This window comes from Schistosoma mansoni, chromosome 1 (genome assembly GCF_000237925.1).
Source record: "Schistosoma mansoni strain Puerto Rico chromosome 1, complete genome".
Taxonomy (NCBI): domain Eukaryota; kingdom Metazoa; phylum Platyhelminthes; class Trematoda; order Strigeidida; family Schistosomatidae; genus Schistosoma; species Schistosoma mansoni.
Window position 1 is genome coordinate 61989154 of NC_031495.1, and position 18049 is coordinate 62007202.

The window sequence follows — 18049 nt, forward strand, 5'->3', positions numbered from 1 at the left end:
TAAAGAAACACTGGACAACTGGACAAACAACACTACAAAGGTTCAATACAGCCTTCCTTCGAGATACTGACAAGCTCAACGAATTCAAGATAACTCTCAACAACAGGCTCCAAGCTTTACAGAATTTATTGAAAGAACAAGAAACTACTTTGGAGGACAACTGGAAAGGGATAAAAGAAGCACTAACTTCAACGTGTCAGGAGGTTCTTGGTCCTAAGAAGCATCATCATAAGGAATGGATCTCTATGGGAACCCTGGACAAAATTCAAGAAAGGAAGAACAAGAAACTAGCAATTAACAACAGCCGAACACGAGCAGAGAAAGTCAAGGCACAAGCAGACTACACAGAAGCAAACAGGGAAGTGAAGAAAAGCATTAAGGCCGACAAGCAGAAATACATGGGAGATCTAGCAACGACGGCGGAAAAAGCTGCAAGAGAAGGGAATATGAGACAACTATATGATACAACGAAGAAATTGGCAGGAAGATATAGCAAACAAGAGAGACCAGTCAAGGACAAAGAAGGAAAGACAATCACTGAGATTGAAGGACAGAGGAAAAGATGGGCAGAATACTTCGAGGAACTGCTGAATAGACCAGCCCCATTGAATCCACCGAACATCGAAGCAGCACACACTGACCTTCCAATAGATGTCACTCCACCAACGGTCGAAGAAGTCAAGATGGCCATCAGACAAATCAAAAATGGGAAGGCGGCAGGACCTGACATTATACCAGCAGAAGCACTGAAGTCAGACATTGAAATAACTGCAAACATGCTTCACCTTCTATTCAAGAAGATTTGGGAAGAGGAACAAGTGCCAATGGACTGGAAAGAAGGATATCTCATCAAGATACCAAAGAAAGGAGATCTGAGCAAATGTGAGAACTACAGAGGCATCAGTTTGTTATCAGTACCAGGAAACGTTTTCAACAGAGTGCTGCTGAATCGGATGAAAGACGCAGTAGACGCCGAACTTACGGATCATCAGGCTGGATTCCGTAAGGATAGGTCGTGCACAGACCAGATTGCGACACTACGGATCATCGTAGAACAGTCAGTTGAGTGGAACTCATCACTATACGTCAACTTCATCGACTATGAGAAGGCGTTTGAGTGTGGACTGGAGAACATTATGGAAACTTCTTCGACACTATGGAGTTCCTGAAAAGATTGTCAACATTATCCAGAACTCATACGATGGACTACAGTGCAAAGTCGTGCATGGAGGACAGCTAACAGATGCGTTTCCAGTAAGGACCGGAGTCAGACAAGGCTGTCTACTCTCCCCATTCCTCTTCCTTCTGGTGATTGACTGGATTATGAAGAATTCGACATCTGAAGGGAAATACGGAATACAACAGACAGCTCAGAATCAATTAGATGATTTGAACTTCGCAGATGACCTAGCCCTCCTATCTCATACACACGAACAAATACAGATGAAGACCGCGAATGTAGCAGCAGCCTCCGCATCGATAGGCCTCCACATCCACAAAAGAAAAAGCAAGATTCTCAAATGCAACACGGAGAACACCAACCCAATCACACTTGATGGCGAAACTCTGGAAGAGGTGGAGACATTCACGTACCTGGGAAGCATCGTTGATAAACAAGGAGGATCGGATGCAGATGTGAAGGTGAGGATTGGCAAAGCAAGGGCAGCATTTCTACAATTGAAGAACGTATGGAACTCAAAACAACTGTCAACTAATTTCAAAGTAAGAATCTTCAATACGAACGTCAAGACAGTCCTACTGTACAGAGCTGAAACGTGGAGAACTATTACGACAATCATCAGGAAGGTACAAGTATTTATAAACAGTTGTCTCCGCAAAATACTCAACATCCATTGGCCGGATACTATCAGCAACAGCGTTTTATGGGAGAGGACAAACCAGCTTCCAGCTGAAGAGGAAATTAGGAAAAGACGTTGGAAGTGGATCGGACATACATTAAGGAAATCGCCAATGTGCATCACAACTCAATCCCTAACTTGGAATTCGGAAGGGAAGTGGAAAAGAGGAAGGCAAAAGAACACACTACGCCGGGAAATAGAAGCAGATATGAAAAGGACGAATAGCAACTGGAAAGAACTGGAAAGGAAGGCTCAGGACAGAGTTGGATGGAGAATGCTGGTGAGCGGCCTATACTCCTCGACGAGGGGTAACAGGCGTAAGTAAGTAAGTAATTGCAGTCCTAAACATCAATGGGAAGATTCAAACAAACAATACTAAGTGAATTTAATCTTTGACTTTATTTTTAGTAAGAGAAATAAATACAAATTATAAAAGAATATCACATTTAGATTTATGATGTTCAGACAACACTAACAAGTATGAATACCGTTGGTCAATTCTAGTGGCTATTTCAAAACACTAGCATGTATGCAGGAAAAAAGTCAAATGTTCAAGTTAATAAAGCGAATTCAATTTACAGAAAATTAACACCAACAATGATTCAATAAAACAATTTAAAACAAAGATATGATCTTTACAAAATATTTAGGATCCATCTGTGAATATAAAACAATGAGCTCAAAATCCAATCCCGTAAAGTGCTAATCGTAATTTGAATACATATAACATTAACAAAGCATGGTATATATTCCAATTTCCGAAGGAGCATATGTGTGGTTAATGTTCTAGATACGCTTAGATGATGATAGTACCCAAAGTATAAAAAAATGTCGGGTCATATTTCCTATAAAAACGAATACTTAGACGAGGATTGACTAAGGTTGGAAAGGTAAATCTTGAGCTCGCTGTGAAACTTCAAGGTCATAAGTCCGATTATGTTTAAGGTCCCGGCTGAGTACTGATGACAAATATGGAACGGCAATAGAATAGCTGTTCAACGCTTCCTGGTTTTAAGTGATTTCACGACTGATGAAGATTACCTTTAAAACCAAGACTTTAAAAAATGGGTTTTTATTCTGACATAAGAAAAACATTGCTACAAACGTTACATGAATAAATCACTAACCAGTATAAGTGTAAAAACAGATTTTTCTCTTAAAAAAAACTTGAAACAGCACTAAAATGTTAGAGTTTATCAAAGAATTAACGTAAATCTATATACTTCAAACTAATAAACTAACCTGACTTAACGCATTAGCTAAGTTTCTTAAGGACTTCAAAATAGGTTGAGAATAATTCATAGAACATGAAGACGAGTAAATTATTGTCAGAAGCTTAGACTTTAATAAAGATTGAGTACGATAGTCAAATCGATCTTTCAAACATTTTGTATCGATAGATTTACATTGTTCTGGTGTCCAGAATGCTCGTGACAGAAAAATACGAGGAAAAGCAAAACTACAAAGAAAAAAATTAGAGCGAGAGGGTACAAGTTAGTGAATATCAAGTGTTTTATATCACAGATTATTAATCACTCATTTTAATACCGAAAAAGAAACCATTGAAATAGTTTGCTAACGATTCCTATTGGTGCTTCGCAGCATTAGTGATTGCTTCCTAACAAAAAAGAGTGTTCAATTCCAATCCAATGAACGAAATAGCGCGGAACCCTGGATTCACCACTAAGATCTATGTTATTTGACATAATTAAATTTTAGAAAACTAACCATTTTTGTACTACCAAATGTCTAGCCGGCACGAGCATATTATTTTTAAATGACTAAATAAAAAAGAGTATTGACAGTTATTGTAAAGTCTTTGGGCAAACAAATATACCTAGAAATCCATTATAATACATAGAAATGAATTTACTGAAAAATCCTAAACGTCCAACCTATACTTCAGTCAGTCAGTCACAACGAAGAACTTCGTACGTACGTACATCAGTTCGAGTTGCCATACAACATAAGCACAGAGATGCAGTTGTCCATTCAAATCCCATAGTGGTAGAAGTAGTAAGAGTATAAGCAGTAATCCGAAAGATTATGGTTTGAAGATGTTATTCAAGAAGTATAATCCAGTGAAATAAATTTGGAAAGAGAAAAAAGATAGAGACATAAAGAATTCAGATTATTAGAATTTGGTAGAACACAAAGAGTGGATGCACCTTCGCCATTGTAAACGATTTTGAGCCATGTCACTCAAGGTCTCTAACCATCGGTTGTTATCATCTCGCGGATCCCAACCAGGTAGTCTACACCGACCAACATGGCTCAGTCCACTTGTCACTGACTTCATGGATTTTTGCCATGTTTTGATCTGGCCTCCCCTAGCTTTCTTCCAACCTACTCCAACATCATGAAACATTGCACATCGGGGCAGTCGGTGGTTGGGCATACGTAACACGTGTCCCAGCCATCTCAACTGATGAAGTTTCACTACTTCACCAATCAATTTCCCATACTTACCTAGTACCCGTTTCCTAACGACTGCATTACTTACTTGGTTGTCCCAGGATATACGAGCAATGCTTCGAAGGCACTTATACTTACATTCCTGCTATTCAATTTTGGCAAGATTTTAAGAGTCAACGAATGACTTACAACAGCATTGAAAGGGACTTTTTCTTTGAACTATACTTATTTCAGAAGCAAAGACTAAGTGATTACTAGTCAAATAGAAATTAGATAAATATCTTTTTGAAGTTACTTTCCATTGCACCCACAAGTTCACAAACACACACTTTTAGGAATAAATACATCGGAATGATTTATGGGAGAGTAAATGAATCAAACACATTTCCATTTCAAGGATTATAAACTGTTAAGAATAAGAGTGGAGAGGAAATTATAAAACTTATACAATTATTATTGGTATATAACTAGTTTTTATTCATTAAACAAGTAATTTATGATAATATTACTTTATGTCATTTGTAAGGTTTCATATAACTCACTAACCATAGTGATATATTTTGCCGCCAATAAATTACAGTTAATCAATGATTAACTTGTTATTCTACCTGACATTATGAATAACCAATTTATTTCCCTATTGAGATTCATTCATAATGGGCTGTGATCTTGCATTTCCCATGAATAAACAAGTGAGTTTTTTACATTAAAACAAATATATACATATATATGTTATTATCAGAAGGGGTTTTCTGGAGATTTAGTATTTTTATGGTTGAAAGCGTGAATCAATTGAAGCTAGACCACCATGGAAAATCTGGAAGCACTGGACGGCCATTTCATCCTATTATGGGACTCCCCAACAGTGCGCATCCACGATCCCGCACTCGCGATCAACTCACTGAAGACAATTGGTGAAAGGTTGCTCAACTTCGTGGATCCGTTGAAGTTAGAAATTAACACCGTTGGATGCCGGCTCAGTGGTCTGTCGGTTAAGTGGTCTGGTGCGGGATTGATAGGTCCTGGGTTCGAATCTCGCGAGTGCGGGATCGTGGATGCGCACTGCTAAGGAGTCCCACAATAGGACGAGACGGCCGTCCAGTGCTTCCAGGTTTTCTATGGTGGTCTAGCTTCAATTGACTCACGCTTTCAACATATATATGTCACGATAAGGAAAGTAGAGCCTAATCAAAGAATAGTATAAATAACAATATATAATTCTTCATCCTGAATATAATCTCGATTAGTATTCTAAAATCTGGAATCACTTTAAGTTACTATAATATTATTGTAGTTTTATAGTTATTACTTACAAGATCGGTAAAATTAATATCGTTCCTGGTAACGGAGCAAGAAGCATTACAGGCAAAATCTTCATCAAGTCTTTAGGTACCTGTAACAAAAAGGAGAGAAATAAAGAGATTTATTCTACATACATTTTGATACTAAATAAAATATGTTACTTAGTGGATTACTGTTGAAAATGATAGCTTCTATTTTCACCACTACGATAGTAGAGACAAGAAAGACTCAAAGTAATGTCTAGTTTGTTACAGTTACAATAAAATAAAACCTGTAGATTTAAAGAATATATTACGCAGAAACACAGAATCGTATTCGTAAAGGTTTGTATATTCCCGTTGTTGACGTTAAGGACTTCAATGAATCAGTCACTGTATGTATATATGTGTACTTGACGGATTGCCTCAATAATACTATTTAGCCACAAATTTTTATTAAAAGAAAGAAAAGTGTGTCCTGGATTTCACTGTAGCCACCATATAATCGTAAGGAAAACCATATAATTCACTAAACTCTACGAAGGGTGAACATTATTAAGCCAATTTCATAGAATAAAGCTAAAAATACAAATTATACCTGACGTAGGACATACACCTGATGTCTACTTAGAGTCGGTAGTATTTCTAAGATTGACTGAGAACGGCAAGTAATATCCATCCATAACTGACTGAGGTCACCCAAATCTACCAAAGTTGAGTGGACACCTGTAAATACATTCAAATATACAAGACTAATTGACGTATATTTCCCATATATAATTTTAAAAAAGCTACACTAAACTGTGATCATTTTATTAAATAAAAAAGAATGCTCGATTGTAGCAATTTAGATTCGCATCAGAAACTCTGCACTTACATGTACGAAGCTTTTGAGACGATAGATTGATAAAACGTCTGCAATCCAATTTTCTACTCAGCTAGACATTACAAAATAGAATTATTTTTCCAATAAAATCCACAATATATTTTAAGCAAATTTACCCCCCTATTTTATCTAGAGCACATAGGAAATAACCATGATTAAATCATATTTCTATCATCGAGGTTGATCGAGGTCACTGCTGCTGCACATATATGCAAATCCAAAGGAAGGCAACCAAACAGTTTGAGATAAACCTTCATTAAAGTTTTCCTCTAGTTTAATTGTAACTATATTACATATTAATAAAAGTACGTGTCAATAAATCTCTGAAGTTACTGATTGATTGAACATCGTACAATATGCTTATTTACAGTTTGATACAAAATAGAGTGAACACACTTGGAGTGAAACTAACAGCGGTAAGTGTTGATAAAGAGTTGTCATTGACGATCCTTATGTCAAACTAACTTATTTACTGTTTTTATTTAATAACCTAAATGCGTTCTATTTACATAAATAGGTAGACATGGACCAAGGTTACAGACAATAAATTAACATCCACTACAGTATCTCGAATGAAATAATCGTAAGTTCATTTTTTACTGAAAGTAATGCCTATTATGTTCAATATCCAATCACAGTAATAACACAGACCACTAGTGTTACCAGGACATAGATTGAATTAAAACATGCCCCATGACGACTGCGTTGGCGCACGCTGATTGGATAAGAATAAGCCAATCAGCGCTAGTCGATACTTAAAGAACACTCTAGAATCTTCTCATGATAAAAACTGTAAATATACTAACGTTTTTCTTATTGTGCTTCTTACTTTCATCTACCCTTGTTATTCGGAATATAATTCCTTTCCTATTCAACCGTGTTCTGATTTGGGGACTTGTCGAGAGAATTGGTGTCCAAGAATACTAAGTAATAGAAATATCTGAGTTATAATAAGAGAAATTTATAACTAGATAGATTAATCTGGTGAATGAGTTAAGAAACTAAATAAACGTATTTCTTCCTTGACTAACTATATCCCCATGTAATGAAAAAGAATACATTGAGATATCCTAATGTATATGGATGAGTCCATCATTATTATATTTTTCTTAGGTTGCTGAGTCAGTATACGCTTTCTTGAAGATTTTGTGTAGCTTAAAGAAAATTAAAAAATCAACAAAATTGTCTCAATAGATTCAACCAATAGATTAGACTTATCAAACAGCCAGTAGAATTATCATTAACTATAAATAATAACCACAAATTACCTAAAACTTACCGTTTTTAAATAATTTATAACTATGGAACGATGAGGCATGTTTATCTGCCCATTTGTTTTCCAAATATGTGACCAACTTTGTATACTTTTTTACTACAACCGTTACAGCTTTAGTGAGATACTTTTTAAACATAAACATTTATCAATATCTTGCACATATAGCAATGTAGGCCCAATCTTTTGATCAAATTATTGAACACTAGAAAAGGTAGATTTGAAGAGAAGGCTAAAAATTTAAAAAGAAAGAACTCTGTAGAACACTTATCGCCTAGTTGTTAATACCAGTGAAACATATTTCGAAACGGAATGATTAACGGACAATTATATCCTTGAAATTTAGCAATTATTAGAAACATTTTTAAAATAAATAGTGAGAAACTGTGCAGTAACGAATTCACCTACGATGTAGTCTAAACCGCCTGATTTAAATGATTATTCATTTCATTGTACCATAGTACTAAGAAATTAAAACGGAAATAGAATTTGAGGAAGTTTTATTCAGGACTATAAGGGCATTAACTATCGATGGGAATTTTATAATATGAAACTATCCTGTCACTAAGATGCTTCTAACCACAGATTAGACCAGTAAACAGTGTAAAATACTTGACTGGCCATCTACAAGAAATCCATAAAATTGGTTTCCTTTATGAACTTGAAAAAAGCCAGAACAATAAATGAGGCAAAATAATATGAATTCATGATATCTCATGGTTTCTCATCAACTGCTTACAACCATATGTATTAAAATGTAATATCTAGGTATGATATAATACGAAGCGATCGATGCCGCATACTTTGAAACGAAACAACTACATGACTTTGTTGGGCGATCACGTAATATCATTAGCTCTGAAACTTAAAGTGTGGCTCACGATCAAGTACCTGTTTAATTAGTTTATTTACCTACATAATAATAAGAAAAACTTCAGTATTCATTCTTGAGCAGTGACTGAAGAATGTCCATTCTTAGTTTAATTTTCTTTCATGGCATCAATGAACAGGTGAGCTAAGTTTTTGTAATAAATGGCAAGTAAATCCAGGATGCATATTTCATCAACAACGTACAGATCCAAAGCCGTCCGAATAAAATAAAGTGAATCCCCGTTAACCAAGCGAGTGGCTATCTGGATTTAATGGCTCGGTGGATAACACATTGGTGTTTGAAGCGAAATGCACTGGGCTTGAATCTCTACGTGAACGTCGACAGAGAAAAGTCGGTGTATCCAGCTGACGAGTCTCAGATACAACCGAGCACACGTCCTGGACCCTTAGAAGTGAGATGTAAACACTATACAAATGATTCTCTGTATGGTGTGACTTCTCACTTAAAATCGTGAAATCTTCTATACGACAAAACATTTGGAAAGTGTCATAGTATCAAGGCAAATCAAACCTATTCGTCAAAACGGTAATCGAAGAACGAAAACCTCTGACTAGGCACAAGCAATCGCGAACTTCTGAAATAATTCATTGTGATTAAACGGATGATAGTGAAAACTTTTGTGGTAACTGATAATTTAATTTTCGATACTGAAGGGTAAAATATTAGTACAAGTTCATATATAGTGGCAAATCCTATTATGCAAAACAATAACTGATCGTCATACCCAGCCTTGACGTACTCTTGATTTGTGAGGGCTAATGTAATGCTCATTTAGCTGTCCAATCAGAAATAGGCGGACGGGGTTTAAAACTATAGCTTAGTGGTCGACTGCTTTAACAGTTACAGCAACCTATTTTGATAATTAGGGATTCCAAGCTACAGTACTTCCAAATATTAATTGAACAAAAGTTGCCTAGCATGTTAACGACAACCACTTTGGCGTATTAATTGCGTCCCCTAAACATTTATTTGATTTGTCGTAGTTTACTTACTTACGCCTGTTACTCCCAATGGAGCATATGCCGCCAACCAGCATTCTCCAATCCACTCTGCCCTGGGCCTTCTTTTCTAGTTCTATCCATTTTTTGTTCATTCTTCTCATGTCTGTCTCCATTTCTCAGCGTAATGTGTTCTTTGGTCTTCCTCTTCTCCTTTGACCTTCAGGATTTCATGTGAGGGCTTCTCTTGTGACACAATTGGGTGGTTTCCTCAAAGTGTGCCCAATCCACTTCCAGCGCTTCTTCCTCATTTCTTCCTCTGCTGGAATCTGGTTTGTTCTCTCCCACAGTAACCTGTTGCTGATAGTGTCTGGCCATCTGATCCGAAGTATCTTGCGTAGACAGCTGTTAATAAACACTTGTATCTTCTGGATAATGGCTTTCGTAGTTCTCCACGTCTCCGCCCCATACAGTAGAACTATCTTGACATTTGTATTGAAAATTCTAACCTTGGTGTTGGTTGACAATTGTTTTGAGTTCCAGATGTTCTTCAGTTGCAGATATACTGCTCTTGCTATGCCGATCCTCGCCCTCACATCTGCATCAGATCCACCGTGTTCATCAATGATGCTGCCCAGGTATGTAAAGGTTTCCACATCCTCCAAAGCTTCTCCGTCAAGTGTAATTTGATTGGTGCATATTGTATTGTATCGGAGAGTCTTGCTTTTCTCTTTGTTTATATTGAGGCCTACTGCTTCTGAGGTTGATGCTACACTGGTCGTTTTCTCCTGCATTTGTTGTTGCGTTTGTGATAGGAGAGCCAGATCATCCGCGAAGTCTAAATCTTCCAGCTGCATCCTTCCTGCCCACTGTATCCCGTGATTTCCTCCAGATGTTGACGTCTTCATGATCCAGTCGATCACCAAGAGAAAGAGAAAGGGTGAGAGTAAGCAACCTTGCTTAACACCGGTCTTTACCTCGAATGAGTCGGTGAGTTGTCCTCCATGGACGATTTGGCAGTTTAGTCCATCATAGGAGTTCCGTATGATATTGACTATCTTCTCAGGCACGCCGTAGTGTCGAAGAAGCCTCCATAGTGTTGTCCTGTTCATGCTACCAAATGCCTTCTCGTAGTCAATGAAGTTGATGTAGAGTGATGAATTCCATTCGATTGATTGTTCCACAATGATACGTAGAGTTGCGATTTGGTCTGTACACGATCTATCCTTACGAAATCCAGCTTGTTGATCTCGAAGTTGGGCGTCTATGGAATCCTTCATCCTGTTTAACAATACTCTGTTGAAGACTTTTCCTGGTATTGAGAGAACAGTGATGCCTCTGTAGTTATCGCACTTGCTGAGATCGCCTTTCTTTGGTATCTTGATCAGAAGTCCTTTTTTCCAGTCTATTGGTACTTGTTCTTCGTCCCAAATCTTACTGAAGAGGATGTGGAGTATCTTGGAAGTTGCTGCTACATTTGCCTTCAGTGCCTCTGCCGAGATGTTGTCTGGTCCCGCTGCTTTGCCGCTCTTGATTTGTCTAATGGCCATGCTGATCTCTTCAATTATTGGTGGGCCAACATCGATTGGGAGGTCTGTGGGTGCTGCTTCTATGTTGGGTGGGTTCAGTGGAGCTGGTCGATTCAAGAGTTCTTTGAAGTGTTCTACCCACCTGTTTCGTTGTTCTTCAATGTCGGTGATTACTTTGCCTTCCTTGCTTTTCACTGGTCTTTCTGGCTTACGGTAACTTCCAGCAAGTTTCTTTGTTGTATCATACAGTTGTCTCATGTTTCCCTCTCTTGCAGCCTTTTCCGCTGTCATTGCTAAATCTTCCACATATTTACGTTTGTCGGTTCTGATGCTCCTCTTCACTTGCTTGTTTGCCTCTGTGTATTCGGCTTGTGCCTTGGCTTTTTCCGCTCTTGTTCGGCTGATATTGATTGCTGCCTTCTTGTTCCTCCTTTCTTCAATTTTATCCAGTGTACCAACAGTGATCCATTCCTTGTGATGGTGCTTCTTTTGGCCCAGAACCTCTTGACATGTTGAAACGATTGCCTCCTTGATACCTTTCCAGTTGCTCTCCATGGTAGTTCCCTCTCCATTGAGTAGATCATGAAAGGCCTGGAACCTGTTGCTGAGGGCTATGTTGAATTTGTTGAGTTTGTCTGCATCTCGAAGAAAGGCCGTATTAAACTTTTGTGATGTTGTCCGCCCAGTTGTCTAGTGCTTCTTAAGTTTTAGTTTCATCTTGGCGACCAGCAAATGATGATCGGATGCTATTTCAGCTCCTCTTCTGGTTCTCACATCCTCCATCGTCCTCCTGAACTTTTTTTGATGCAGATATGGTCGATTTGATTCTGTGTAGTGTGATCCGGTGAAATCCAAGTGGCTTTATGTATGTTTTTGTGTGGGAATATGGTGCCACCTATGACCAGTTTATTGAAGGCACATAGGTTTGCAAATCTCTCACCATTTTCGTTCATTTTCCCAGTCCATGTCGTCCCATGATGTCTTCGTATCCAGTGTTGTCCATTCCAACCTTGGCATTTAAATCTCCCATCGGAATGGTCAGGTCCTTGGTTGGGCACTTCTCGACGATTGACTGCAGTCTATCGTAGAATTGATCTTTAACGTCTTCATTTTAGTCGTTGGTAGTCTCATAGCATTGATGACGTTCATTATAGTGCTCTCTTTCTTTGTTTTGAAGGAGGCTTTGATGATCCTTAGTCCATGAGATTCCCATCCTATAAGTGATTTTTGTGTTTGTTTACATCAGTGCAACTCCTTGTGTATGTAGAGCATTTTCTTGTTCATGACCGGAGTATAACAGAAGTTCCCCTGAAGATAGTCGTTGTTGTCCAACCTGTGTCCAATGTGTTTCACTGATTCCAAGCACCTCCAGGTTGTATTTTCTCATTTCTGAAGTAATTTGGAAGACTCTTCCGGTCTCCCACATTGTAGGAGCATTCCATGTACCTATAAAAATTGTCGCTCTGGTTGTCAGAAGGTGCATCGGCCTCGTGACTTCCGAAGGAACTCGGCTTTCATCATGAGACGTCCTAATTATTCCTTGAAATCGGAGGGCAGAGTTTAAATGGTTTGAATAATTTTTTCTGGTTAGTGTTTTTTTAGAGAGTTGGTTTCCTACGGGATGGGGTCGCTAACCTCATGCCCAACCCTCCTCCTTTACCCGGGCTTGGGACCGGCAGTAACTCTTGAAGAGCTACAGGCGGAGTTTTGTCGTAGTTTACTCATACCTAAAAAACTAAAACTCTGAAGCATAACGTTGATTAGAGTAATCTGAAAAAGTTCTCAAGAGTAGCTTGAACAGGACATACGGAGAATCTACGATGGCTCTAGATTCGGGTATGAGCTATGATAAAATGTAGATTTCCACTTGATGATTTGAGACATGAGATCGTATAAAAGGCTGGAATTTGAGAGTATTGATGCAGATGCACTCAACATACTCCTTTTCCAAACATTGAGCAACTTGATGCTATATATGTATATATACGTATATGTTCATTTTGTATATTCTAACATTTGGCTAATTTCCTTGAGTTTATGTCCTTATACTGTTGAGAAGTGTAGTGAGTTATGCTAGTTTTGTTCGATGCTCCATAGAATCGAACCTTGAGTAGGTGGTGGAATAAGTTGTCAAATAAATCCTTCGTACAATATGACTTGGATCCACAGGGTTAGGTCTACTATGTGATTAAAATGAATAATTAATAATTAAAGTACCCTACTTGATATATTGGATTGTAACTACATTGAACCCATTCACAACTGATCGACCACTGAGTATTGACCAATGCTACATTGGTCTGTTCCTTCTGTGTTGACCGAATCTTATCGATCAAGTTACAGTGTGATCAACTAGTCTAAGTGACTTAACATAGTGTGCACTATGTTTTGGTGTTAGATGGTTGGTTCCAGTCGACAGGAAACCCTTGACTCTTTCGACTACTTATTAACTTATGTATTATTTCAACATCAACGTCGGACCAGAACACTTTAAAAGCCAAAAACCTATTAGTAAATCTGAGTTAAGACATTTCTCCCAAAAAGTCAAAATGAAAAATACATCACTATAACAAACTATATCAACAAATAGTATCCATTTAATAAATACGATACGGTAGGTATTTACTGTAATTTAAGAAATTTCAATCGACAAACAGTTATGATTCCCTGACAGTCAGAGTTGCAAGTAAGACAGTAAAACAAAATCTTACAAGTGTATTTAATTCATTATACAAGTACTGTAGTAGTTTTTGTTCAAATATATATGGAATCCAAGTCAAATGGTCGAAACTTGAATTATTTACTAAATTACATTATTAACTAGTTAACTAGCCATCATAATTCTGAAAGTCGACGATACTATCATTTTGGATTCATGAACCATTTTATTTTATTATTTATTTAAACACATAAATATTGGTACAAGGAAGCACCAGATACATATGCGCCTCACAAATCTCATTCGATTTGTGTGAGGGCTGTGATACTGCCCAGGTGGTTTTCTTAGGGGGCCACACCCAGAGCCTTTGACCTAAAGGTCTAACCAACAAGGCAGTGGAGCATCGTAAGAAGATGCAGTCCCATGGTAGCCGGTGACCAACAATCGGTTCATACGCCATTTGTTCCTTCAGGACGCTAGAGCCCATGTGCACCATTGGTTTGGAATGAGGGTTTTCCAACTCCCCTAGGTGGAATTTCCGTGTCCACCAACCCGGTTAAAGCGCCGGACATTCGCTTTTCGTCCTCTCACTTTTGTGAACAACACCCCCGCCACGAGAAGGCAGTGAGTAGGACTTCCCTGGCAGAGGCTATATATACGCGTGGCCATGTGAGAGCCTTTCGAGAGGGAGGGTGGCCCCTCCCCACTCTCGACCGTACCAGGGCATAAACTATATAACCATTTGAATATTCAGTACAAATATTAATGTAACATATTTTATTAAGAAAACTTTTATACAAAATATAATATATTTCACAAAAAAATTATGATGACAAATTTTTCATTGCTTTCTCAATAAGTAATCTTTTCTTATATTTTGCTGCACGTTTCTGATGTGATCTACTTTTTAAATGAGCTTCCCAACCATCAATTTGTGTAAATATTCTATTTGAACATATTGAACAAATGAATGGAAAATTGTCATCTTTCGATTCAGTGAAAGATTTAGGCAAAAGAAATGATTCTGCTTTAGGACATGAATCTTCAGGACAAATATCAAGTAAACTTTTTAGATAATCATTGTCTTTCAAGTTTTCAAAGAGTAAACCATCTATTTTCATCAATTCATTGTAGATTAAGCGTACAGTTGGTGCAATAATTGTTTTATGCCAAATATCTGGAGATTCAGAATCTAAGAAATCTGTCACATCTATACGATAAACAGGAATGCTACCTTCTACAGGACGTCGTAAAAACCGATTTCTAATCCAAGAAACCTGATAAAAAAATAAACATTAAGAACATGTTACCATACTTCATATTTAAGCAATATTACATTTTTTAACAAAAACTGGTAAACAGAAAATAGAACCCGATATAGGTAGTAAATTGGTGCATATTTTTACAGCACACATAGGAATCTATCAACGAAATAAATTACTAAAATAAACAAAAGATATTACAGACAAACATGAAGTAACAAAACATGCTAAACTTGGAAAAAGATAGAGTACACTAAGCGAAATAGATTTTATTTGAAATACACCGTATTAGATAATGGACAGTTGGAAACAATCAACAAAACACTCATCCAACACTCACCCATCGCACGAGCAATTGGCTATCAGGAATCAGTGGCCGAGTGGATAACGTGATGGCGTTTGAAGTGAAAGGTACTGGGTTCGAGTCCCAGAGTGGACATCAACTCTGAGATGCAGGTACATTCAGCCGACGAGTCCCAAATAGGACGAAACGCGCGTCCTGGATTCCACTGCTAACCACTATCCATCTTTGCTTACTCAATTTTATTATTTCAACAAGTGGATAGTTGGCACTGTGATTACTTCTTCACAATACGACTTTGAATCATTTAAACTCCAGTAATTTCTACTTTTTATATGCCTCCTACAGACTTAATGAATGAACAAAACGTTTAGAGCACATTATCATGTTTTTTTTACTTTACTCACACTAATCGATAATACATGTCAGCATAGATAGCAACTAAGCATTCGAAAAATGTATATCATAAATTTTAAGTTAGATACACCATAGAAATACTAGACAATTTATTTAGACTCCTTGCTTGAAATTCTATGCATAACCCCAACGTAATAAAAGAAAATATGAATTAAAATGACTTTTGGGTCACAGAAATTCCAGGCCACTATTGTTAATTCATGGTATAAAAGTCGTCTTAAAGAATGGATGGATCTTAGCTAATAGTAGAACTCAAGGCGCACGTTTTTTCTCCACTTCCGTTTCGTCAGCTGGATAGATCTATATCATAGTGATGGTGTTCACACTGAGACTCGAACTTATTGCCTTTTGCTTCAAATGCCAACGCACCATCCACTGTGCTACTGATTCTAGATAGCTACTGACTTGTTCATCGTACATTACGTTTTTATCATTATTAATCAGAATGTTGTTGATATTCATAACCATCATTTTTACGTGGCACGAACACCTAAGTTTTTATAAACGGAAAATCGCTTATTAATACATCGTTTTAATATTTCGTTTTTCAAATTAAGAATTGTTATCGCCTTCATACTTTTAACTTATTCTTTATCTTTCTTCTTATCGTCGAGTGGACAATTGCTTTTCACAAATATGATTTTATCTTGATCTTCATGAAACTTTGACAACCGGGATTAGGCAGTCCTCTTACTCTTTAATAGACTACTTTATTTGCTGATTAACTATAAATACAATTGTACAGTTTGAGTAAATGAGATTGTAGAAAAGAAAATTTCCTTCGTTGAATTGTATTTGATCCTTTTTAATGACACCATGGGTTATTTAAGTTACTGGACAACTGAGCTTTACTCATTTCATGTTTACTAATTATTAGCGTTTCCTCATTACGTAAGTACGTATGAATAGCTCTCTTAGATGTTTTGTTACTCTTGTTGTAGAATGCTCTACCATAGAAATAATATATTTGCAATATTTTTATTTAGTTACTTTAATATATTTACATCCTTACTATGATACGTTTATATATACTCAAAACTTTCAATTAAAGTCATTTGTGTATTCTGTAACGGATATCTGCGCACTAATCTCAATACTTCATATACAAACCAACAGTATAGGCGTTATTATGAAGTAGTTAGAATAATTTTTTTCCGATACACAACTCAATTGACCAGAAAAAAACAGCAGAATAAATTATTGAATAATTACCATCCAAATAGATATGAAAAATGACGAGTTGCTGTCAGCTAAATATATACATATATAGTGGAAGGACTCAATGATTCAGTAATTAGGTGGAATTATTATGTGACCAGATACGTAGATGTAGTAGAATATGTTTGTTCATAAGCACGTATGTATGGAGGTCAATCACATTGAAATATAAACGAATTATTAGTGATTAAGATATTACAGTTTATCTACAACATAAGCTAGTTTAAAGAATTGACTAATTTAAATGTATGGATAATGTTCTATTAATTTTACAGGTTGTAAAAAGATAAAAAGAATTTGACGAAATAACATGGATTCATGTTAATCTGCTCAAAAATCTTTATTTTTGTTCCCATCAAGATGATTAAAGGAGCTATGTATATTGAAATGACATAATGATTAAACAAATCTAACAAAAGCTTTACGTTGAAGTAATTCGACAAAATATGGAATTCTGTAAATGATTAGTGAGTGATATCTTCTAATTCACTCTGATTTATTGCATGACTATGCTAAATTTTGTATACTAAATATACAGAATACTAAATTTTGTAAAGTAGTATTGTAGGTGAACGGAAAATAATCAAAGAATTAAAGCCACAAAGGTATCTACGAAAATTACCAACTTAGTAAGCAGAGATGGATAGTGGCTAGCAGAGACTGACCAGTTACAGTGCTAACACATCGATGGGAAGATTCAAACAAACAATACTAAATGAATTGACATAAACTTACTTTAAAATATGGGCAGATTACTGAGATTATAAAAATTAAAACTGACGAAGTCAACAATGCAAACACGAGTAGCTATAACCCTTCAACAGATAAACAACATAAAATATATAATCACCTGACGACGTGCATACTGTCGAGTGGCTGTTTTAACATTCTCTGCTGCTTGCTTCAGAAGAGCATTTGCCTCCACAGTATCACGTTCTTCTGGTAATAAAGCTAAATAATCCGAAAATTCTTTGAGCCCGATACTTTGAAGTAGGCCACGACGACACATAGGATCTGAAACTGACTCAAACTCTTGAGCAAACAAAGCCCTTAATTTTTCCACTCGAATTCGTTTTTCAATGTCTGATTTAAGCGAAGTGAAATGAAGAAATATAAGCAT

The 18049-nt window shown here is 36.8% G+C and overlaps 2 protein-coding genes across 2 annotated transcripts; both read right to left on the reverse strand.

The window, feature by feature from the left end:
- Positions 1 to 3083: 3083 nt before the first annotated feature.
- On the reverse strand, positions 3084 to 7917 carry Smp_102930 (hypothetical protein; the record flags this gene model as incomplete). The annotated part of the gene is made up of 4 exons (XM_018795121.1): positions 7720 to 7917; positions 6153 to 6280; positions 5588 to 5667; positions 3084 to 3318 (listed from the first exon to the last, which is right to left on the reverse strand). Exons 1-4 carry the CDS (start codon positions 7856 to 7858, stop codon positions 3084 to 3086), a joined length of 582 nt encoding a protein of 193 aa, XP_018649465.1. The 5' UTR covers positions 7859 to 7917.
- A 6638-nt stretch (positions 7918 to 14555) lies between these two features.
- Smp_102920 (putative trna delta(2)-isopentenylpyrophosphate transferase) lies at positions 14556 to 18049 on the reverse strand (the record flags this gene model as incomplete). The annotated part of the gene is made up of 2 exons (XM_018795122.1): positions 14556 to 15008; positions 17780 to 18049. 2 exons carry the CDS (start codon positions 18047 to 18049, stop codon positions 14556 to 14558), a joined length of 723 nt encoding a protein of 240 aa, XP_018649466.1.